General features: G+C 36.4%; 1 protein-coding gene across 2 annotated transcripts in view; it reads left to right on the top strand.

The window, feature by feature from the left end:
- The window catches only part of SANBR (SANT and BTB domain regulator of CSR), a 54,860-nt gene that overhangs the window by 19,986 nt on the left and 9,290 nt on the right, over positions 1-25,584 (top strand). For both annotated transcript variants that reach the window (XM_053925513.2, XM_071221561.1), the window contains 8 exons: positions 3,066-3,152; positions 3,260-3,370; positions 9,491-9,614; positions 12,049-12,201; positions 19,918-20,063; positions 21,080-21,179; positions 22,399-22,431; positions 23,287-23,386. In XM_053925513.2, the coding sequence (XP_053781488.1) occupies positions 3,066-3,152; positions 3,260-3,370; positions 9,491-9,614; positions 12,049-12,201; positions 19,918-20,063; positions 21,080-21,179; positions 22,399-22,431; positions 23,287-23,386 (854 nt within the window). The remainder of the gene's footprint in view (positions 1-3,065; positions 3,153-3,259; positions 3,371-9,490; positions 9,615-12,048; positions 12,202-19,917; positions 20,064-21,079; positions 21,180-22,398; positions 22,432-23,286; positions 23,387-25,584) is intronic.

The raw sequence follows: 25,584 nt of genomic DNA on the forward strand, positions 1-25,584 counted from the left end.
TGTCATTTTTACTGTTCATATTTTTATCTTCTTTTTCTTAGATAAGTCCCTTGAACATTTCATATAATAAGGGTTGATGATGATGAACTCCTTTAACTTGACCTTGTCTGAGAAGCACTTTATCTGCCCTTCCATTCTAAATGATAGCTTTGCTGGATAGAGTAATCTTGGATGTAGGTCCTTGCCTTTCATGACTTTGAATACTTCTTTCCAGCCCCTTCTTGCCTGTAAGGTTTCTTTTGAGAAATCAGTTGTCTAATGGGAACTCCTTTATAGTAACTCTTTCCTTTTCTCTTGCTGCTTTTAAGATTCTCTTCTTCTCTTTAATCTTGGGTAATGTAATTATTATGTGCCTTGGTGTGTGCTTCCTTGGGTCCAACTTCTTTGGGACTCTCTGAGCTTCCTGGACTTCCTGGAAGTCTATTTCCTTTGCCAGATTGGGGAAGTTCTCCTTCATTATTTTTTCAAGTAAGTTTTCAATTTCTTGCTCTTCCTCTTCTCCTTCTGGCACCTCTATGATTTAGATGTTTAAAGTTGTCCTGGAGGTTCCTAAGCCTCTCATTTTTTAAAATTCTTGTTTCTTCATTCTGTTCTGGTTGACTGTTTATTTCTTCCTTCTGGTGCAAACTGTTGATTTGAATCCCAGTTTCCTTCCAGTCACTGTTGGTTCCCTGTATATTTTCCTTTATTTTGCTTTTCATAGCCTTCACTTTTTCCTCTATTTTGTGTCCATACTCAACCAATTCTGTGAGCATCCTGATTATCAGTGTTTTGAACTCTGCATCTGATAGGTTGGCTATCTCTTCATCGCTTAGTTGTATTTTTTCTGGAGTTTTGACCTGTTCTTTCATTTGGGCTTTTTTTTTTTTTTTTTTTTGGTCTCTGGAGCCTTAGGTATTCACCAGGGCGGGACAATCCCTGTCACTGTGTTGTGGCACTGTATGTGGAGGATGGTCCTAGAGGGAACAATGCCGCTTGTTCAGTTCTCTGTGGCTTTCAGTCACTTCCACCGCTACCCATAAGCAAATTGGGCCCTTCTGGTGCTGATTCCCAGGTGGATGGGTTTGTTTACATTCTAGGACCCTGTGGGTCTCTCCAATGAACTCTCCTGTGAGGCTGGGAGTTTCTCCTGCCGCCTCAACCCCTACAGGTTTTTTCTGTCAGGGTTTGAGGCTTTATTTCCCCGTACTGGAACCCTGGGTTGCATGGTCTGTCTTGCTCCCCAGTTGTTCCTCCAGGTTTATCTGCACGCAAATGTGGGACTGCCTGGTCTGTCAGCCACCACCTCCCTGGTCCGCCAGCTGCCACCTTGCCTCCAGTCCTCTCTGCCCGGCTGTCTGTCTCTGCCTCTCCTACCAGTCTGGATGAATATTTCTTCTTTAACTCCTTGGTTGTTGGACTTGCACATAGTTCAATTTTCTGTCAGTTCTGATTTTTCTGTTTTTAAATTTGTTGTCCTTTTGGTTGTGTGAGGAGTCACAGTGCGTCTACCTACACTTCCATCCTGGTGGGAAGTCCCTGTTTCTGAGTTCTCCATTTTGTTCTGTTGGTTTCTTTGTTGATATTTTTATCAGTATCACACTGTTGTAATTGTGGTAGCTTTATAATATTTTTTGGTATCTAAATTCTCCAGCTTTGCCTTTCTTCTAGATTGCTGTTTTAGCCATTTTAGATTTCTTACATTTTCATGTAAATTTTATAATTAGCCTACCCATTTTTTTGTTTCTTTTGTGCACACACATACACAACTGCCAGAATAATTTAGGGTTAATATTGAGCCTCTAGATTTGTGAAAATTTGATATCTTAATAATATTGAGTCATTCAGTCCATGAACATGGTATAACCCTTCATTTATTTTAGCAATGTTTTATGATTTTCAGTGGAGAGATGTTTTTCACTTATTAAATTTATTCTCGGGCATTTAATTTTTTGGGTGCTGTTGTAAATCTATTTTTAGTTATTTAATTTTATAATTGTTAACAAGAGTATTGGTAAAGACTATCCAAAATTTAGAGGCTTGACAGAGGAGCATCATCACCAGTGAGGGGTCTGAAAAGGAGGAGCCAGTGGGTTGAAGGAAAGAGGGTTTCCAACAGGAGGAAGTGATTAAGTGATCAAATGAGTAGAATGCTGCCACCATATAGAGTGAGATTAGGACAGAAATGTGACCAGTTGGATTTAGGTGACTTTTTTCCAGATGTTTTGCTCTGAGCAATTGCTGAAAAATTTAGTAGTAGCTATTAGGGATAGGTAGTCCCAATAAAGGATTTTTTTAAAGGAGAGAAATATTAGATTATGTTTATTTGCTGACCAGGATGACTCATGAGAGTAGGAGGAACTGATCAGGTAGGGGGTGATCCAAGAGTTTAGTCCTTAAGGGAAATGAGACAGGGGAATTATCCAAGAGCTAAATACTTAAAAATGGGACCAGGGCCCTAAATCTGGATCTGACCTTCAATAGCAGATATTACATGAGGGAAAATGGAGACAGGATGATACACTTGGAATTAATGACAATTAGTTTAATTAGAATTAATTAATTAGAAGGTTTGAAGTTCAGTCATTTTATGCATGAAAATAAAGTATTAATATTCATCGAATGCTTAATGCTTTGCCTGTTTTTTTTTTTTAATTATCTCATTTAACCCTCCTAAAAAATTATGAATTTGGAATTCTTAACCCCATTTTATGAGTGGCAAAACATAAGTTAAGAGAGATTAAGTTGCTAAAGATCACGTACTGAGTTACTGGTAGACACAGAATTGTTAAATTTCCAAAATCTTTAATCTTGAATATTCCAGCAACAAAGGACTAAAAGAGAGGTAATATTTCAGTCTTATTTTTCTTGTGAAAATAGATTATTGATCAAACAGTTGTCATTAGGAGGTTTATTTACTTAGAACACTAAAACCGTATTATACATTCCCAAAGAGAATAAATCTAAGCATTTATTAATCTTATTTTCTACATGTGCAAATAGATCAGTATTTGTTTTATTGCTATTGAGTAACTTTAGTAAAGTGGATATGGGAAATTAATTTGTTGGTCATTTGTTGTTAATAGTAAACTGTTTTGTAAGAAGATTGAGAGACTATTTGATCCTGAGTACTTGAATCCAGATTCTCGTAACAATGCAGCAACATTGTACAGGTATGGTAACATGGTTTTCCTTGGTAGACTATATGATGCAGCTAAATTTTTTCATTTTACTACATTAAAATTTTTTTCTTATAGTTTTAAATCCCTTTTTGTTGTAGGTGCTGTTTGTGTAAGAAACTTTTAACTAAAGAAACAGAAAGAAGAGTTCCTTGCATTCCTGGAAAAATCAATGTGGATCAACATGGAAATATTGTGTACATTCACATAAGGTATAGTGAAAAAATACAGCTTTTCAAATATAAATTACTAATGTATTTATAGAAGCATAACTACTCCTATAAGCAATAGGGTATATTTTCTGCATGTGATCCAGTTTTGATTTAGAAAGATGCTACTTTCAAAACAAAATTGTTTTAAAAGCTATGTTTTATTAATCAGATAAATATCAGTAAACTTTTAAGTTTTCAAAGAGTAAAAATGGTCATACATTTATCTCGAAAGATATTCTGGTCAGTACCATTAAAATTATTTCTTTACAGTAACAGATTTTACATAAATGTTATATTGAATTTAACAAGAGAACCAAGTTTACTTTCAAGTGAATTTTGGTGAGGAAAATAGTCTTTAAAGTTGAATTTTCTGGAGAAAGCTAACATGGCAGCCTAGGTAAACATGGCTCACCTCCTCACACAACCACAAAAACATTACAGCTAAACTGCAGAACAACCATTATTCAGAACTGCCAGAAATTGAACTGAATGGAAGTCCTACAACTACAGAATTAAGGAAGAAACCACATTGAGACTGGTACAAAGGGAGACTGGTAGGAGGGGTGGAGACATGGAATGGGCTGGTCCCACAACAATGTATGGCAGATACAAATTAGGAGGGATATCTCGGGAACAAGGAGTCCCAGCCCCACACCAGGCCCCCAGCCCAGGGTTCCAATGCCAGAAAGATAAATCCCCATAACTTCTGGCTGTAAAAACCAGTGGAGATTGAGGCTGTGGAAGACAGAAACTTCTGGATTCCCAGGCAATCCTTAAATGGCCCATGCACAGCCTTATTCAGATTCACTCTGGGCTCCAGCACTGGGGCAGCAGCTTGAAAGGTGTCAGAGGCATACAGGGAGGAACTAAAGTGTCTGGAATCAGGGCAAAAACTGGGGGACAGCTTTCTCCCAGACGGAAGTGCTGACAGAGGCCACTGTTCCTTTTCAGAGCCCCCCCCCCCCCGCCCCCAAAGAGCTGGAAGGCAGGCACAATATCTGAGACTCCATTAACCAGACCCACACTGTTGCCCTGCCCTGGTGATTTCCTGAGTCTCTGCCCAACCCAAATTTCAGGCCCACCCAAGCTGTTTCCAGTGGCTTTTCCATACAAGTGGCTTATCTTGGCTCATGCTTCAGATTTTTGTAAATCTCTCAAATGAGCAGCATCTGGCCTCAGCAAGCTCTGCACTTCTTGCTAAGTGACCCCAGGCCTAGCACTAGCAGCTGGCCTTGATTCACAGTTTGGCCTTGCTTGGGGCATTTCCAAGCACAGCATAAGTAGCAGCCATCTGCAGATCACTTTGTAGCTTATGTCAGGTGTTCCCAGACAGAACACAGGCAATGACTGACCTTAGCCTCTACCTCTGGGGAAGCACTTAGTGGACAGCTACAGACCACATCAGAGCACTACTACCCAACCACCTCCACAAGTGACACACTCACAGGGAGAACTCAGCAGGCTCCAGAGCCCTACTGAACTAAGTCCTGCTATGTGGACTGGCCCCTGCACAGCTGATCCTCCACAGTAGTCAGAGGTCAGTGGTCAGTGGTCAGTGGTCATAGCCAGCCCTTGCAGCTGATCAGTCTGGGTAAGTCCCTCCCATTGACCTGCCAACAGCAATCAAGGCTTAACTACAAGAGGAAGATATAAACAGCCCAGATGGTGGGTGGCTTTGAGTACCCAGCTTGGGGGTAGGGGAGGCTGTGTCATTGGACCCTACATGACACCTACTACATTAGGCACTGTACCAAACCAGGGAGTCATAGCAGCTCTACCTAATACATAGAAACAAACACAGGGAAGCTGTCAAATGAGGAGACAAAAAACAGGGTCCAAACGAAAGAACAGAACAAAACTCCAGAAGAAGAACTAAACAAAATGGAGACAAGCAATCTACTAGATGCAGAGTTCAAAACACTGGTTATAAGGATGCTCAATGAACTTAGGGGAAGAGCAGATGTACTCATACAGAACTTCAACAGCACTGAAAAGGACATGGAAAGCATTAAGAAAAAAACATAATTGAAGGATACACTGAAATGAAGAACTATTTGTGGGGGAACAACAGTAGAGTGGATGAAGCCGAGAATCAAATCATCATTTGAATAAACAAAAAACACCCAATCAGAACAGCAAGAAGAAAAAACAATCCACCAAAAACTGAAGGTAGTGTAATGAGCCTCTGAGACAACTTCCAGCAGACCAACATTCACATCATGGGAGTGCTGGAAACAGAAGAGAGAGAGCAAGAAGTTGAAAACCTATTTGAAAACATAATGACAGAAAGCTTCCTTCACTTGGTGAAGGAAATAGACATACAAGTCCAGGAAACACAAAGAGTCCCAAATGAGATGAACCCAAAGAGGCCCACTCCAAGACACATCATAATTAAAATGCCAAAGGTTAAAGACAATGAGAGAATCTTAAAAGCAGCAAGAGAAACGCAGTTAGTTACCTACAAGAGCATTCCCATAATACTGTCAGCTGATTTCTCAAAAGAAAGTTTGCAGGCTAGAAGGGATTGGCAAGAAATATTCAAAGTGATGAAAAGTGAGGACCTACAACCAAGGTTACTCTACCCAGCAAAGCTGGGTAGAATCGATGGTCAAAGAGCTTCCTGGACAAGAAAAAAGCAAAAGGAGTTCATTATCACCAAACCATTACTATATGAAATGTTAAAGGGACATATTTAAGAAAAAGGAGATCAAAACTATGAACATTAAAAAGGCAACAAATTAAGCCCTGGCTGGTGTGGCTCAGTGGATTGAGTGCTGTCCTGCGAACCAGTTCAATTCCAAGTCAGGGCACATACCTGGGTTGCAGGCCAGGTCCCCATTTGGTTTGTGTGAGAGGCAACTGATTGATGTATTTCTCATGCATCAATGTTTTCTTCTCTGTCTCCCTCCCTCCCCCTCTCTCTAAAAATAAATAAATCAAATCTTTAAAAAATAAAAAGGCAACAAATTCACAATTATCAACAACTGAATCTTTTTTTTAAAAAAGTAAGCAAACAACCACAACAGGAACAAAATCATAAGTATGGAGATCATTTGGAGGATTATCAGCTGGGAGGGGGAAGGGGGAGAATGGGGAAAAAGGTACAAGGGTTAAAAAGCATAATTGGTAGGTACAAAATAGATAGGAGGTGTTAAGAATAGTATAGGAAATGGAGAAGCCAAAGAACTCATACACACAGCCCATAGACATGAGCTAAGGGGTGGATTCTTGGAGTGATGGGGGGGGGGTGCCAGACAGAGAGAGGCAAAAGGAGAAAATTGGGACAACTGTAATAACATAATAGCATATACTTAAAAAACAATTGAACCTAAAAAGCAGAATTATGGATCCAGAGAATGGTTTGATGGTTGCCAGGTGGGAGGTAGGTCAGTGGGGATTGGCGAAAAAAATGAAGGGATTAAGAAGTAAAAATTGGTAGTTTCAGAATAGTCATGGGGATATAAAATACAGCATAGGGAACAGAGTAGCCAAAGAACATATATGCATGACCCATGGACATGGACAATGGTGTGGGGTTTGCTTGAATGAGTGTGGCAGCAGGTGAGGGCTTGGATGGAGGAGGCAAAGGGGGAAATATTGGGACAACTATAATAGCATAATCAATAAAATATAATTTAAAAATCATAAAATTGAATTTTCCCTAATCTATTTATTATTCTTACTTTGTCAGTATTCCATTAATACATAGTTCTTTTTTATTCCCCTTTAAATTCAAAACCTGTTCTCATTTTGAGTTGGAGGGAGAGTGTTGTAAAATGGTATGTCTCAGGAAAGCAAAAACTTTAAAATATATGAGGTCTGTCTGGAAAAAGTCCAGCCATTGTTAATATAACAAGAATGGTTTGTGCTACATCGATATAACCTGGCAGCCAAGGACAGTGAATTGGAATGCACATGAGTGAACAATGAGGACTTCACTGTACTAGTCAGTGGGGGCAGCAGACACCATTGAGTGGGCATGTGTACTGTGTGGCCATCACATTCAAAATGACTGAGTGAGTAGAGCAATGAATCTGCATCAAATTTTACATTAAGCTTGAACATTCCTCTTCAGAACTATTCGGACAATTCAGAAGGCTGTGGGCAACTGATGATTGGCAGCTTCATCATGACAACATGCCTGCTTATATATCATGTCTCATGCAGTTTTTTGGCAAACCATCAAATCACCCAGGTGACTTTGCCCCGCTCCAGCCCATATTTGGCACCCTGTGACTTCTGGCTTTTCCCAAAACTAAAATCTCCTTTGATAGGGAAGAGATTTCAGACCATCAGTGAGATTCAGGAAAATATGACAGGGCAGCTGATGGCAATTGGGAGAACTGTGTGAGGTCTCAAGGTGCCTGCTTTGAAGGGGACTGAGACATCATTTTCCTATGTACAATGTTTCTTGTATCTTGTATCTTTTTCAATAAATGTCTCTATTTTTAATATTCCATGGCTGGATACTTTGTAGACACACCTCACTCTTATATATCCTCTGATAATATCCTACTGCTAGGGATTTACCCAAAGAGATAGTATTGGATTTGTGAAAGCACTTAATAAGGACAGTTTTTGCTATATTGTTTATACTTTTAATAAAGGAAACACCCACCCTGGCTGGTGTAGCTCAGTGGATTGAGTGCAGGCTGCAAACCAAAGGGTCGCCAGTTCGATTCCCACTCAGGGCACATGCCTGTGTTGTGGGCCAGGTCCCCAGTGGGGGGGACACATGAGAGGCAACTACACATTGATATTTCTCTCTCTTTCTCCCTTCCTTCCACTCTCTAAAAATAAATAAATAAAATCTTAAAAAAAATAAACACCCAAATGATTAAACAAAGTAAAATATATCCATGCAATACTATATCTGTAAAAAGTACATCTAATCAATTCTTAATGTGCAGCCTTTGAGAATAATGTTGGAGGAATATATACCTATATATAAAGTTTTTAGTGGGAAGAAGTGAAAAGAAGAATGGACACATTATGAAACAAAACTAGAAGCATGTTCACTAAAATGTTTATTGTTGTGTTACCTCCGAGTAATAGTATTATGGATGATTTTAATTTTTTGTGCTTGTTCCTTCTATATTAAAAAAAAAACACAAATGTTAGATTTCATATTTTAAATATTAAAACAGAAGTACAGAGAAACATATATAACCTAATATGAATATAGTACAATCAACTTTAAAATGTTACATTTTTCTCTATATACAACTATCAGGCAATCTTTACTAGTTATTCTAAGCAGCTGAGATTTTACACTTTCTTGTCTTGAGACTTGATTCACTTTTTAAGAATGTCCACTGTGATCGCAATAACAAATATATATATTATATATATATTATGACAGTGGTAACTGCGTGAAAAAATTGATAGTAACTTCAACATCCATTTTTGTTTTATTCAAAGTATTTTCTAATAAGTCAGCTGTTGATAACACTTTTTAAATTGTCTTTAACTTAAAACATGTGCCTGTGTAATTTGTAATAACATGATGATATTTTGTTATTTGTTGAACTAAGGGCAAAAAGAGCAAAAGTTTGAAAATATTAAGGGACTTGGAAAAAACTGGGAACTTGAGTTACATAAGTCTATAGCAAACAGGGTTTTAAGCCTTTGCCATTTTTAAAGTTTATCTTACTTAACTTGAAAATGTATATTTCCAAGACTGATTGTATGTTACTATTATTACTCTATTGTTGAAAATGCCTTTTGAGGATAATATAAAGAACACATTAATGAAATGTTTAGAATCACCAATAATTACATCTTATTATACAATATGTACAATTAGAATAAAGCAATTATCTGCGGATGTCCCAAACATTAGTCTACTCAAACTATATTTAATTTATAACCCTTTATGTAGCTTAGCATTGTATTTGGCATTCAAGCTTCTATACCTTTTCCTATTATCCACAGGAAAAAAAAAAAGAATAAACAGACTCCAAAATGAAATTTCATCTACCATTCAGTGTAGTCCATCCCACAGCCGTTATTTGGGGGAAATTCTTGGATATAAGTCACACATTTAAAAACATTTTCTCTAATAAATTGTTAATATTGCTTGCTTATAAAATAATACAACAATTGAGACTTTTTCCCCAGAGATAAGACTTGGGACATTCATGAGTATTTGAATAGTCTTTTTGAAGAGCTGAAATCTTGGAGAGATGTGTATTGGCGCTTGTGGGGAACAGTCAACTGGCTAACTTGTTCAAGATGTTGTCGGGTGAGTTTTTAAAAAATATCCTGCTTTGCAAACATTGAGACCAGGCTCTTTTTTTTTCTTTTTTAAATTTTTATTGTTACTCAATTACAGTTGTCTGCATTTTCTCCCCATCCCTCCACCCCACCCCAGCCAAACCCACCTCCCTCCCCCTCCTTCCCCCTCCCCCTTGATTTTGTCTGTGTGTCCTTTATAGTAGTTCCTGTAATCCCTTCTCCTCACTGTCCCCTCCCTACTCCCCTCTGGCTATTGTTAAATTGTTCTTAATTTCAATGTCTCTGGTTATATTTTGTTTGCTTTTTTCTTTTGTTGATTATGTTCCAGTTAAAGGTGAGATCATATGATATTTGTCCCTCACCGCCTGGCTTATTTCACTTAGCGTGAGAGAGCAGGCTCTTTTGATATATGCTGTTTAATTAGTATGTTTGAATATATTTTGATAATATCTGACATCTTTTTAAGAAATTAGTGGCAAAAACAGTGGTGCTATTAAATAAACATTGCTTACGTCTGACTTAATTTCTCTTACTACATTTCTCCTTCCCCTTTATTATCATTGTTGAAACAATCAATGACTTGCCAAATTTTTAGAAAACCAACAGGCGTTAAGTGACCAAATACTTTTTTAAATGGAAAAATAAATACCGAGTCCTTATTGCCTTCAGTTATTTCTAGCCAAACTTTTTCTCCACTAGCCCATACATTTCTTTAGAAATCCAGAAATGCCTTTGCAGACAGGGTGCTATTGAAATGTACCCTTCTTGTTATAACAGTTGTGTTCCAATAAAAGGTTTTGTTCATTTTTTTAATAAATGAGGTCTGTAGTAAAAGCACAAGAAAGCTTGCTATTTAAAGGTACCTATAATAAATCCTTTTATAGAATAAATAGACCTTTGTAGGTCACAGTCATTCCTTATTAGTCTTATGTATAAATCCAGAGTGTTCTACATAAAAAATTTTTATGAATCCCTAATGTCTGTCTACCCCCAGTAATTTTCCTCTCTCACTCGAGTAATGATTTTCAGTAGAGGGAATGAAGAGCTGCTTATTAAAACCTTCAGTGTGAGATTTCTATTGGGCTTATACCCAATAGACTCCTTGTGTCCCCACAGTTTTTAAAAATTGGATTTATTGAAGTAAAATATATATACAGTAAAATTCACCTTTATACAGTAAAATTAATTTCTTTTCTGACGTTTGACAAACACAGTTGTGTAACCACCACCACAATCAAAGCATAGACCAATTCCATCACCCTAAAAATTTCTTATGCTCCTTTGTAGTCAGTTCCTTTTTCAACCCCGGACTCTGGCGACTGCTGATTTATTTAAACATCTTTATAATTTTGACTTTTCCAGAAAGTCATACAAATAAAATTATACCATATATATATTTTTTTTTTACTTAGCAAAATGAACTTGAAATGTTTATTCACTAGTGAAGGGCTTTGTAGGTGGTTCTAGTTTGGGGCCATGATGAAGAAAGCAACTATAAACATGTCCTATGGACTTTCATATGAATATAGGTTTTTATTTCTCTTTGGTAATAACCTGTAAGTAGGTTAGATGCTGGATTGCATGGTAAATGTAAGCCAGTTTTCCCGAGTCCCTGAACTTGCATTCCCCCAGCTTTTTAATTTTATTTATTATTTTTAGAGAGGGGAAGGGAAGGAGAAGAGGGAGAGAAACATCAATGTGTGATTGCCTCTCAAGCACCCCCTACTAGGGACCTGGCCCACCACTCAGGAATGTGTCCTGACTGGGATTCAAACCAGCAACCCTTTGGTTCATAGGACCATGCTCAATCCACTGAGCTATACCAGCCAGAACTGAAATCTATTATTTTTATAATTAAATTTTGATAAGTTCCTTCACCAGTGATTCAAAGTTACTCCATAGTTTTCATTAATACTAATACTAAATATTTACCTTAAAAATATGTCAAAAAATAGTTGAGGCAAAATTTTATTTCATTATTTTCATTGAAAACTTTTTATGTGTTTGGCTAATTATAAAATTAGATGTACATCAAGATCAACTTAATTCATCTGAAGTTTGAGTAACATGTTTTGGTTTTGCTTTTTAATAGCTTTATTACAGCATAATTATATGCCATAAACTTCATTTATTTTAAGTATATAGTTTAGTAAATTTAGAGTTGTGCAACCTCACCACCATCCGATCACCTCTTCACCCCATCATCCCAAGAAGATTCCTTCTGTCCATTTGCTATCACTCCCCAATCTTATCTCCAACCTCAGGCAACCACAAATCTACTTTGTATCTCTAGAGATTTGCCATTTCTGTTCCTTTTATGTAAAGAGAACATAAAATATGTGGTCTTAAGTAAAGTGTTTTTAAGATATACTTGAATATTATATACCTTAAGATATACAATATGGGAATAATTATTGCTTTTATCTATTTCTTTTATTCAGGTTTTTCTCTGTATAGAATTTTCACATTGTCAGTATCATTCAGAAGCAGTGGTTTATCCTCCCGCAGCAAGTTCTCTGAGTACTGTGGGCACTGGAGTTTATCCCTGCTGCAACCAAAAGGTTCTTCGATTCGATCCCACTCAGCTTACAAGGGTAATGCTCAATGTTACCCTTTTGCAGTTACAGTGCTCACTAATAATTTTTATTTAAATCCTTTTCTCTTTTTGTTTTTAAAGTACAAAGGTAATACAAGCATGTAGGGTAGATGGTATTACAGTATTGCAGTGAATATCTTCGCATGTACACCTTGGTGCAGTACATGAGTATCGCCATAGGTTAGAGTCCTTGATCACTAACACTTTTGAAAATGTTATGTAATTAAAATTCATGGGTGATGAAAGGAACCTAAAGCTCTTCCTCATCATCGTTCATACAACAAATACAGAGTGGGGCAAAAGTAAGTTTACAGTTGTTCGTATGGAAAAATAATACAGCAATTCATAAATAATAATACAAGAATAAACTCTGTGTTCCACATGCTTACAGCTGTAAATCTCGTTTTGCCTCATCCTATATTTATAAAGCACCAAAGTTGTATCACACACTGGACAAGGCAGAGGGTAGTATATAAAGTTAGGTAGTTTCTGTCTTTGTGGAGCTTAGAGTTCAGGCAATAATTTCAACAGGGAAAAAGTATACAAGGAAATGTTTGAAGAAGTATGCAGGTTCATACATGTCTGTGATAGGCTGATATTACCTTCTTAGGGATTTGGCATTTCATTGAGATCTGAAGGGTGGGTAGGAATATTTGAGGTGAAAAGGAAGGGAAAGAGCCCTCCAGTCAGAACAGCAAATCCAAAAGGGTTACAGTGAGTAAGAGACTGAAAGAAACTCTGCCTGTTATATAAAAAACAAAACAAACAAACAAAAAATATGCATATTTGAAGACAAAGCTGGAGAGACAAGTAGATGTCAGGCCATGTAGGGGCAGGACCTCGTCAGCCATGTTTGAGCTTTTTCCTTCACTTCAGGTTTTTGAAAATAGCAGTTGCAGTGTGGAGAATGGCTGGAGGAATAATCAGTGGAATTAGGACCAGGAGGAAGTTATCATAGTAGTCTCAGAGAAAGATGATGGTTGCTTGGACTAGAGCAGTGGAGATGAAGAGAAATGGATGAATTCAGTATTTAGGAAATAAAACTGATGGGTTGTATCATATAGGGAGAATATGACTCAGTTTCATGCTTGTACTACTTGATTGATGATGTTATTATTCACTGAAGAGGAAACAACAGAAGGGAATTAGGTTTGGAGAGAGGCTCACAAGTTCTGTTTTGGACATTTTGGGTTTGAGATGCTCTATAAGATAACCAGACAAAGAATGTTAAATATATGGGTTTGGGTTCTCAGAGAAGTGGTTAGGCTGGATATAATAATTTTTAAGTCTTCTTACAAATAAATGATAATTGAAGCCACCAAGTACAGGTGAAGATAAGGGCAGAGGGCCTACAATAGCACCTGGAGAAACTCCAGTATTTAATGGCTAGATAGAGAAGCATCAGCCTACAAAGGAGAATAATCAGGAACAGCCAGAATATAGGAGGGAAACCAAGAATGTTGTCATGAAAGTCAAGGGAGCAGTGTTCAAAGAAACAGAGAGTGGTCCACAATATGCTGCTAAGAGGTCAGATAAAATAACGAAAGAAATGTATTTTGGCTTTGGTGACCTGGAATCCATAGGTGTGAAGATCTGTTTTGGTGGCATGCTAGATCCAGAAGTCATATTCGTGTGGGCTGAAATGTGAGTGGAAGAACAAAAAATGGAGGCAGTGTGAACAACAATTATTTTGGGAAATTTGAGAAAGGAAGGGGATAGATCAATAATCTGTATTTGTTTATGTTCCTGTTTTATTTTGTTTTGATAGGAGAGAACTTTTTAAAAGTCAGTGGAAAGGATCCAGTGAGAAGAGGTTGATAGTATAAGGTTCATGAGGAGGCAGAGTAGGGTGGGATCTGAAGCACAAGTGGCAGCATTTGTGTAGACAGGAGGAAGGGAAGCTCCTCTCATGTGACAGGAGAGAAGAGTAGGATGGTTGTAGAATTAGTAAAATTGTATTTTTCTCATTGATGATAAATTATTGCAATTGAATGCCTTTCCTGTTCTCCATCAAGTAGAAGCTAAAGCTGTCTGCTAAGAATGAGGGAAAGAGGGAAGGTTTCAAGGTTTGGAGAAAGGTTTGAAAGTCTTTTGGAAACAGAAAAGTGAATTTTCCACATAAATATTGTAGGTTACTAGGGTCATTGGAACTTGCTGATCATAAATTTATAGTGAAATCCAACATAACTTTTTATATTGCTACCTCCAGCAATTTTCTCCAGGCGTGGAGAAAATGGGTACTTGAGCTCATCCAGAGTTGGGGTTTGTCAGATGGATATGATGAAATTTAGGAGCAAGGAATTTGGGATGTTAGCACAAATATTACTGAAATGATGGACCATAGGATTTAATTTGGATTAGGAAATTTGTTATTTTTGCAATCAATCACCAATTTTGATTATCAGAGATTTTACTAATGAGGTAATAGATTGCTGTCATAGTGTTCATATCTAAGATTTAGTTAACATTTTGCATGCAACACTGTTTAAATGAGGCATGAGACTTTAAGAAGAAGAGCATTAGCTTTGACAGGCCCAAGAGATTTTATTAATTCATGATTGCTTTTATATATTTGCAATAACATGATTTTTAGTCCTTGCAGTTCTTTATGGTTATGATGTTTCTATTTTAACTATCACATTGTTTTGAACAATACTTTTTAAAGTTGTAACTCTTTGGCTTCTTTTGTCTACTTACTAGTTATATTAACTACTAATCCATTTACTGTGAGAGGATTAGGAGTAAATAGTGATTAAACTGTATGATAAATCTTGTATGTGAAATCATGGATATTTATTGAGGTAATTTATTTGGCTAAGTGAAATCTAGATAACTCGTAAAGTGATTTATATTTCCAGTAATGGCTAAGTAATACAGACCAATCCTCCCATCAAATGCAACTTAAAAAGGTAGATGAAATATAAAGATTATATTAAAAGCATGAACAAGCTAATGGGGAATTAGTGGTAAGATACAGGGGATGAAGGGAACTCAGAGGAGTGGGCTGGCACTCAAGGCCATTTTCGGGGGGATTGCAGTCTGAAAGAGTGGCTGAGAAGCTGGGCTGAGTTTTTGGTGCCCTATCAGGATTTTTGGGAATAGTCAGGGGCCAAGGTCTGTCAATACTGGGGATAATAATGAGTAACATTCACTCCCTTACACTTTGAGTAAGTCAGAAGCAAGCCATTTCTTGCCTTGATAGTAGCCTGGCTTTGATTTAAGTGGCCTAGAGTATTTCAAGCCCTGGAATTGGATTAAGGTAATCCTGGATTGCCACTCTCCCCAGGCACTTGGGAGAGCAGTAAAAATCCTCTTTGGACAAAGATAACATTATTCTAAACCTCAAATTATTTCTACAAACAATTTTTTAACAAAATATTCAGCATGCAAAGATAACCTGGCATAGATGAACATAAGTTACCAAGAATGGGAATAGCAGAATTTAAGATACAAAACAAACCACAGAATTATTTATATAGACTGTAAATTAAATAAGATTTAGTAATTTAATTTAGTTTAACAGAAGCCAAGCTTAGAAATTTTTGTCAGAGAATTACAAACTATAAAAAGTGACAAAGAGGGTTTAAATAAAAACAAATAGAAGTGCTAGAAACATGTAATGATACAGAAATTAAGCTCAGCGGCAAATTAACAGCAGATTACGTACAGCTGAAAAATCAGTGAATTAAAAGATATCAGTCAGAAGAAACTGTCCAGAACAAAGCACGGAGAGACCAAATGAGAAATGTAAAATAAAGTAAGAGACCTAGAATGTGCATGTCTACCTCTTTTTAAAATTGTGGTAAAATAAACATAAGATAAAATTTTCCATCTTAACCATTTTTAAGTGTATATCTCAGTAGTATTAAATATGTTCACTTTGTTATGCAACCAGTTTCCAGGACTCTTTCTTCTTGCAAAACTGAAGTTTTGTACCCAATCAACAATTCCCTGTCCCCATATCCCCTGGCAACCTCTATTCTACTTTCCATCTCTAAAAACTTGACTAAGTACTTCATATGGTATTGTAGAATCACACAGTTTTTGTCTTTTTATGTGAGGTCTAACTTTCTAATGGAGTTCCCAATAGCAGAGAAAGAGAATAGATCAGAGGCAAAATTTGAAAAGATAATGGCTGAGATACTTTAGAATTATTGAAACATGTCAATTTATAGATTGAAGAATTCCAGTGACTTTCTCAATAAGATAATAAGAAATTCATACCTACATACATCATAGTGAACGTGCAGAAAACAAAAAACGATGAGAACATTTTAAAAGCAGTCAGAGGGAAGAAGTGCTGAACCCCTTTAAGACATCAATAATTAGAGTTTACATCTCAGCAATAAAAATGGAAGTCAGAGTGTAGTCCATAGGTCTTCAATGTGCCAAAAGAAATGTTCACAATCTAGAAACCTGTGCCTTCCTTAAATATCCTTTAAGAATGAAGCCAAGCCCTGATTGGTGTGGCTCAATGGATTGAGCCCCAGCCTTTGAACCAGGGGGTCGCCCGTTTGATTCCTGGTCTGAGGCACATGCCTGGGTCGAGGGCCAGGTTTTTGGTGGCAGGCATGCAAGAGGCAACCACACATTAGTGTTCCTCTCCCTCTCTTTCTTCCCTCCCTTCCCCTCTGTCTCAAAAATAAAATAAATAAAATCTTTAATAAAAAAAAGAATGAAGACAAAATAAAGACATTTTTAGGCAAAGAAAAATTGAAGGACTGTACAACTGGCAAACTGCTTTAACAGAAATACTAACATGTTCTTGAGATACAGGAAGGAATGAAGATCAAAGAAAGATTAATGTATTGAGAAATCTGAATGAACACTGACTGTATAAAATGATGGTAATGCTTTGTGTACGTGTGCATGTATGTATGCATTCATGTTTGTAATAAATATGTAATTATATTAATAATGTAGATGATCTAAAATAGGTCATTGATATATACTCTACATTTTAATGTATAATTTTAAAACTCACAATAGCCTATAAGTTGGGAGAGCAGTAAAATTGAGTTTAAAAGGTCTTTGAGAAGGAAGGGTATTAACAAATCAGACTTTGATAAGTCGAGGGTACATCTTGTAAGTTGTAGGGTAACCACTGGAAGGACAACAGAATGTGTAACTTCTAAATTAATGCATGTGAAGGGAATGAGTACAATGATTAAAAAATTAAAAAAAATAAAGATTCTTACCAGATTTAGGAATAAAAAGAAAATTATGTAATTCATTTAAGGATGGATAATATAATAAACTTGTAGCAAATATCACATTTAATAGTGAAATGGAGGAGGCTTTCCTTTTGAAATTGGGAAGACGATAAGGATGCCCACTGTCACCACACTTTATTCAAATTGAGCTGGAGGTCCTTGACAGCATATTAATGCAAGGACAAGAAATAAAAAAGGGACTGTTACAATTTGTAGATGATGTTGTAAACATAGAAAACCTTGAAGAATCTTCAGATAAATTATTAGAATTAATTAGAATTTAAGATTGATCTTTTAAAAAGCATTCACAAAAATCAATAGTATTTCTGTAAACCAATTAGATTAGAAAATGAAATTTATAAAAAGAAAACAGAGCAGCCTTAAAAATATCAGGTACCTAGGATTAACTCTAACAAATATGTGCAAAAACTCTATAGAGAAAACAGAAAACATTATTGAGATAAAAATGAAGAAAACTAAAAAATGTATTATTGTACCAAGTTCATAGATTAGAAGACTCGATATTGTCTGAGATAGTTTCAAAGAACACCAAGGAGAAGTACGTGCTCTGTCCAATGTCAGAATTTATTATAAAGCTTTGGTAATTCAGATGGGATGATTGTGATAATGAATAGACTGGTGGACCAATAGCAAAGAATAAAGTACTCAGAGCCACTGAGTACTTGACTGAGACATAGGTGTCATTACTGAGGAGTGGGCAAAGGATAGACTTTCCAATAAGAGGTACTGTGACATTGGGATATCCATATGGGGGAAAAGTGGAATGAGACTCTGGCCCAAACTATTTTTTTCAAAAAAGACCTATATGTGAAAGAAAAACTAATAAAGCTATTAAAAGGCAATAACATAAGGAAAAAAATTTAAAGTATGTCAACTATATTAAATAAACTGAAACTGAGGAGACAAACACACAGATTAGGACCAGATGTTAGCAACACATCTCCATAAAAAGTTCATATTAAGATTCTTTAAAACTCTTATAAATCAATAAGAAAAAGACAATAGGAAGTTCACACAACAAAGTTCTTTGTTGTTGTCCAGTAAACATTAAAAGAAACTCAACCTCATTTGTAATTGGGGAAAAGCAGATAAAAACCACAATGAGATACCACTGCATGCTCATTAGAATGACTAAATAGGTCTCACCAAGTGTGAGAATTAATGAGAATATTGATTAATGAGAACTCTCATACACTGCTGATAGTAATATATTTTTGTATTAGCACACATGAGCACTTGTGTGCCAGGAAACATGTAGAAGAATGTTCATAATAGTATTATTATTTTTTTTTATACTCACCCAAGGGAGGGCATACATAGAGAGAGGAAGGGAGGGAGAAAGAAAGGGAGAGAAACATCAATGGGTTGCTTCTCACATGCATTCCAACTGGAATCAAACTGCAACCTAGGCATGTGCCCTGAGCGGGAATCAAACCCGTGACTTTTCAGTCTACGGAACGATGCTTCAACCAACTGAGCCACAACAGCCAGGGACATAACAGTATTATTTGTAATAGCTCCAAACTGGAAACAACCCATCTATCAACTGTAGAATAAATAAATTTGTATGTATTCATCTCTTGGAGTGCTGGAGATACTCTGTTTCTTAATGTGGATGGTGGTTACATGAATACTCTTGGATATTTTTAAGGTATACAAGGTCTGTCCAGAAAAGTCCAGCCATTGTTAATATAACAAGAATAGTTTGCACAACATCAATGTAACCTGGCAGCCAAAGAGAGTGAATTGGAATATGCATGTGTGAACAATGACTTCGCTGTACTAGTCAGTGGTGGTGGGAGATGCTGTTGAGTGAGCATGTGTACCATGTGGCCATTGCATTCAAAATGACTGAGCGAGTAAAGCGTCAAATTTTGCGTTAAGCTTGAACATTCCTGTGCAGAAACTATTTGGATGACTCAGAAGGCCAGTTACGGGCAACTGGTGATTGGCAGCTTTATCAAAACAATGCACCCACTCACATCACGTCTTGTGCAGAGTTTTTTGGTGAAACATCAGATCACCCAGCTGACTCAGCCCTGCTATAGCCCAGATTTGGCATCCTGCAACTTCTGGCCTTTCTCAAAACTAAAATCACCTTTGAAAGGAAAGAGATTTCTGAACTTCTATGAGATTCAGGAAAATAGGATGGGGCAGCTGATGGTGACTGGGACAACTTTGTGAGGTCCCAAGGCACCTACTTTGAAGGAAACTGAGGCATCATTGTCCTATATACAATGTTTCTTGTATCTTGTGTCGTCTTCAATAAGCATCTCTATTTTTCATGGCTTGATACCTTCTGGACAGACCTCATACATTTATGTCTCATGTTCTTTCCTGTGTGAGTTTTTTCCCTTGGAAAAAAAGAGCTAAAATGGTTGATATGACCAGGCAAAGAGGAACAAAAACATACAGTCATCTTTAAAGGAATGTTTCCATAATGAACCAACCTCTCTAATTTAGTGTCTCTTGTACAACAGGGTTGTAAAGTGAGAGACCACACAGTTGCTCTTCGTGATCAAGGCGAAAATGGAGATTTGCCACCCTATCCAGCTGCTAGAATACTGGATGATCTGCACAAACACAGAGATGTCATTGTTGTGCCTTTTTCTAAAGACACAGTTAGGTATGGGGGAGGGCGAGAGGGATATACTGCAGCTTTACCATCCCCTAGTATGTCTCCAAATCACTAATGTCAGTCCTCACACAGTTTACACTATTTCGGAAAGCTTAACTGAAATTATGTTAGCTTAAAATAAGAACCAGCAGGTGCTTATTTGATAGGAAGAACACTCCCAGAGAAAGAAAAACTAATAAAAGAAGCCCTTGGTGATTGAAAGGTTGGGACCTGCAATCCAATTTTTGAAGTGTTTTTTTTTTTCTTTTTTCAAGCTACTTAAGCTCATCTTAAATGTTTGATTGACACAACTAGAAAAATAGTTGATGGTTGAAGTCATCTTTGCAAAAATTTGAGCTCCCTGAAGTCATTAATTTCTGAAGTTACTTCCATCATCTTGCAACTACAGCAGGTTATCAGGTTGGGAGGTTAGGAGGACCCCATAATAAAGGCTGTTCTTTTTTTTCTGTTGCCGAAGGGAGCTCCTGTAATGGGTATCATTCTCAGAGCAGTACCCATTATAGGAGCCCATTTCACCCCCAGGCAAGTGTAATGCCTGGAGTGCAATGGTGTTCCCCTATACGGAACGATCCGTGCTGCGGGAATCACTAAGTAAATTAAGAAATGTAAATTTTAATTTACATTGAAATGTAAATTTGAAGTACATACCTTATGCTCAAGAACTGTAGTTCCTTTTTTTATTGAATTTATAGGGGTGACACTGATTAACAAAATTATATAGTTTTCAGGCATACAGCTCTATAATACATCATCTGTATATTGTATTGTGTGTTCACCACCCCAAGTCAAGTCTCCTTCCATCACCATTTTTCCCCCTTTGATCCTCTTCTACCTCCCCCCAACCCTCCTTTCCCTCTGGTAATCACCATACTGTTGTCTGTGTCTATGAAGAACTATATTTCTAAAGAGCAAATTATAAAATATGTGCAATAAAAAAGATATCATTTGCATTTAAATTCTTAAGAAATTGAACACTTCTTCATAAAATGTCTTTTTCTCCCTAGTGATTCTGGAGTCGGTCCCTGTGATGAGAAAGGTCTGGACTATGATGTTTTACTGGAGCCAAGTACACCATGGGGTCCCAAAAGTGGGGAGCTCAATGCTGTGAGTACCTTGTTTCACTCATTCTTTATTTACACAAACAATTGATGACATTTAATCTTTGCAAGAACCTTGATCAGTTTAAATTGACGTTGAGCCCTGACCAGTGTGACTCAGTTGGTTGGGCATCATCCTGTAAACCAAAAGAGAGCGTTTGATTCCTGGTCAGGCCAGGGCACATGCCTAGGTTGTGAGTTTGGGGCACCTATGAGAGGCAGCTGATCCATGTTTCGTTCCCTCTCTTTCGCCCTCCCTCCCCTTCTCTCTACCAATCAGTAAGCATGTCCTGAGGTGAGGATAAGTAAATAAATAAATTGAAGCTGAAATTTTTAGTTCATAAGTATTTACTAACTACTAGACATAACAAGATATTATGCTGAGTTAATAGAACTATAGGGATAATAGGACACATTTATTGTCCTCAAAGAATTAGTAACTAATTGACTTAAATTTGGCAGAAAATGTAACATGGCTTTCAGGGTTTTTATTATGGATAAATAATGATTTGAGGAATGAAGATAGTATGGATGGTATATTTTGTCTCCTCCTAGTACTATAAACTGTTTTGGGCATGAAATTCTTTTTTTTCAATTGTTATCAGGAAGACATTTAGTTTTTTCAATATTAAAACAGTATTGGAAAATAGTATTTAGTTTTTCCAATAGCTTTGATTCCTGTTGCTAACAACCAGGGAGTCTCTGTCTGCTGGTAGCTTCCTGCCTTTGTGTCTGGTGGGGTGGCATTTACTTTGGAAAGTGAAATACTTCATGTAAAATGGGTTTTAAACTCCAAGTGGTTATAAGTGTTCAATCAATAACATTAATTTATGAATTACATATAAAATAGCAAATTAGACCTATTGAATATTCATGTATAATCTGGTTCCTTAATTTATAAAAATATAAACATTAAAAAGTGAAATAGTTAAAAAATAACTAAAAGTATATTATATCTGAATGTAATTTACTTGTCCTTTGGAAATGACACTAGGAAATGTTTTTTTCTTTTTTCTTTTTTTCTTTTGGTGAGCCATATATATCATCTCTAGACAGGGGATATAAAAGATTATATCATTTTCAGCCTAAGTTTAAAAGTATGTTTCAACCTGGAAGGAAACTATACTTGTAACTTTTAAAAATTCTCCTAGAGTATCCATGGGAAAATAAGAAGCTTCAGTCTGGGTAGATGCAGATTTATTATCTCTTGTTCTTTTGTCTTACAGTTTTTATCACTGAAAAACTGGACTCTGCAGCTGGTGAGTGAGCAACTATATTCCACTTTCATGGATCTCTTTCTTCCTAAATTGAAGTGTAATTTAATATAATGTTATCAACATTATATTTTTAGATTTTATATATTTTAGTTAAATGTTTATCATCCTTTTCAGTGTCTAAACTTTTGTACTTACTAAAAATGTCATTGGTTAGAGCAGACACATACACCATTTTTTGGCTGCATAATCCATACATCTAATTAAATGAACTTTTAAAAGTTATTTTTGTCACTGAACAAAGCAACAAATCTATAACAGGAACTTTCCAATTATTTGGTTGTTTGATTGGTTGGTTATTTGATTTTTTTTTTTTACCTGTTTGCCTTTCCTCTGTCATCTGCCATCAGTATTCACAAACATGGAGTCAGAATTTGGATCAGTGCTGACAGACAGTAGGGTGGATAGATGCAGGAAACTGGTGTAGGTATGCTTACGTAATCCAGTACCCCTCTGATCCAGGGAATGTGCACGTGTGCTTATTTATGGGACTACTTTAATATTGGCAATTATTGTATTTTAATTTATTCTTAATATCAATGAACATGCATTTAGTTGAGTGACAGAGGTACAATTCAGCAAACACTGAGTACCTGTTAGGTGCCATCACTCTTCTAGGATCTGTGAAGGAAATAAATCAAAAATATTTGATGTAATGTGATCCTGTCCTAATTATAGAAATTCTTGTGTCTGCTTCCTGAATGTTGTGCTAGCAGTGATCATTTATCAGCTCGTATTTGGCTCATTCATCGAAAATAAATTTAGATATATGTGAAAAAATTCATTATAGATGTGATAATACCACATTTTTGATAGGCTGTGTATTGTCTTTTAATTCAGAAACAACAGTCATTATTTTCAGAAGAAGAAGAATATACGACTGGATCTGAAGTCACTGAAGATGAAGTTGGAGATGAAGAAGAAGTATCCAAGAAACAAAGTACATTGATTTCTTAGTTAAAAATCAAGCCTTATTTTTATGAAGGGGCTGTATTCTGAAGGCTTTAATGCAAGGGATGAGGGATTGGCTTTACAAGTTCACATGGTAGGGTATAACATGGAAGAAAAAAATAAAGGAGGCTCTATCAGGATTTCCTAACCCTGGCACTAACACAGAATACTCACAAAATTATAAAGAAAGTGCAGTGTAGTGAGAAATAATCCTCCGAGTTTTTATTTCAGGTGTAATGTAATGGGTTTCTCAAAATGTATGACTCACATCAGTGTACCTGCGGTGATTTGAAATGACACTCAAATGAAACATTGAATAATAGTCATCAAAATGTGACTTTTAAAAATTAAAAACATGATTTTATACAGCTAGCAAATGAACTTCTGTCAAAAATTTTCAACTCACTGGTGAGAGAAATAACAGGAAAATTGATTCAAAGAGCATTTGAAGATTCAGATTTTTCTACAAGGCAATAAACCCATAACCTTTGGGGTTATCTTTTCTACTAGATGGAAGTCATTTGCATTTCTATTAGACCCAAAAATCTTCAAGTTAACATGAAACTTCACAGAATCTGGGCCTTCAGACAATAGTAGATAGGAAAGTCAAACGCAAGGATGTTCTCTTAGAAAAGTAATCCCTGTGTGGGCCTCTTTAACAGTCCTCCAGGTGCACACCGAAAGAATGTGCAGTTCTCCCTTTCTCTTATTTCCAAGTTTTATGTAACTTTTCTTTAAAGGTAGTCCTTCACCAATTATTTTTCAGTCCTAATTAGTCAAGGAGACAATGCTACTATGTCGTATGTTGTTCTCACAGTTGATTGAGGTATAACTTACATGTCATAAAATTCACCATTTTTTGAGGGTACACATAGAGGAGTTTGGGCATACAGTTGTGTAACCACCACCAAAATCAAAACCTAGAACATACTCCAAAAAGTTACCTCCTGCCCCTTCATACTCAGCTCCCTTTCCCCACTCCCACCCCCAGGCAACCACTGTGCTTTTTGTCACAATGATTTACCTGTTCTAATGTCTCATGTAAATGGAATCATGAGTAGTCTTTTGTGTCTGGTTTCTTTCACTTACTATTTTTGAGTATTTTCGAGAGTCATTCATATTTTGTATGTCAGTAGTTCCTTTTTATTGCAGAGTAGTATTCTGTAGTATGAATATACCATAATTTGTTTATCCATTCCCCATTTCATGGACATCTGGGTTGTTTCCAGGTCTTGGCTCTCATGAACACTTGTGGACACTTGTGCATAAGTCTGTGTGGACATATATTTTCATTTTTGCTGGGTAGATAGATACCTAAGAGTGGAGTTGCTAGGTCACCTGGTAAATGTTTGATTAACTTTATAAGAAACTACGAAACTGTGTTTCAAAATAACTATACCATTTTGCATCCCACTAGCAATGTATGAAAGTTCCAATTGCTCTACCTCTCCTTGGCATTATTGTTTTGTTTTTTTACTTTAGCCATTCTACTGGATATATAGTTCTATGTATCTTTTCATGTGCTTTAACCTATTACAATCCACATAAAACTATTTTGAATTACTTCAGATAAAACATAAGAACCTTAAAATAATATAGTTTCATTTACCTCCCCTTCTTTGTTGTGATACATGTATTTATATACATTATACTTTTTGCCTTAAACAGTTTTATGGAATTTAAAGAATGTAAGGAAACAAAAAAATATGCATTTAGTCTTTTATGTTTACCCACATATTTACCTTTTTTTCTTATATCTGTATTACCATCTAATGTTATTTTCTTTCATTCCAAGGGATTTCTTTTATTATTTCCTGAAGTACAGATATATTTCCTGTTGTACAGGTACATTAGCAGCGAATTCTCTCATTTTTATTATCTGAATATATCTTTATTTCACTTTAGATTTTTTTTAAAGATTTTACTTATTTATTTTTAGGGAGAGGGGACAGGAGGGAGGAAGAGAGGGAGAGAAACATCAATGTGAGAGAGAAACATCAATGGGTTGCCTCTCACAAGCGCCTGACCAGGACCGAACCTGCAACCTGGGCATGTGCCCTGACCAGGAATCAAACCAGTGACCTTTCACTTTGTGGGATGAGACCCAACCAACTGAGCCGCATCAGTCAGAGCTCACTTTAGATTTTAAGTACAGTTTTCTTGATATAGAACTGTTGGTTAACAGTT

This window comes from Desmodus rotundus, chromosome 5, assembly GCF_022682495.2.
Source record: "Desmodus rotundus isolate HL8 chromosome 5, HLdesRot8A.1, whole genome shotgun sequence".
Classification (NCBI taxonomy): Eukaryota; Metazoa; Chordata; class Mammalia; order Chiroptera; family Phyllostomidae; genus Desmodus; species Desmodus rotundus.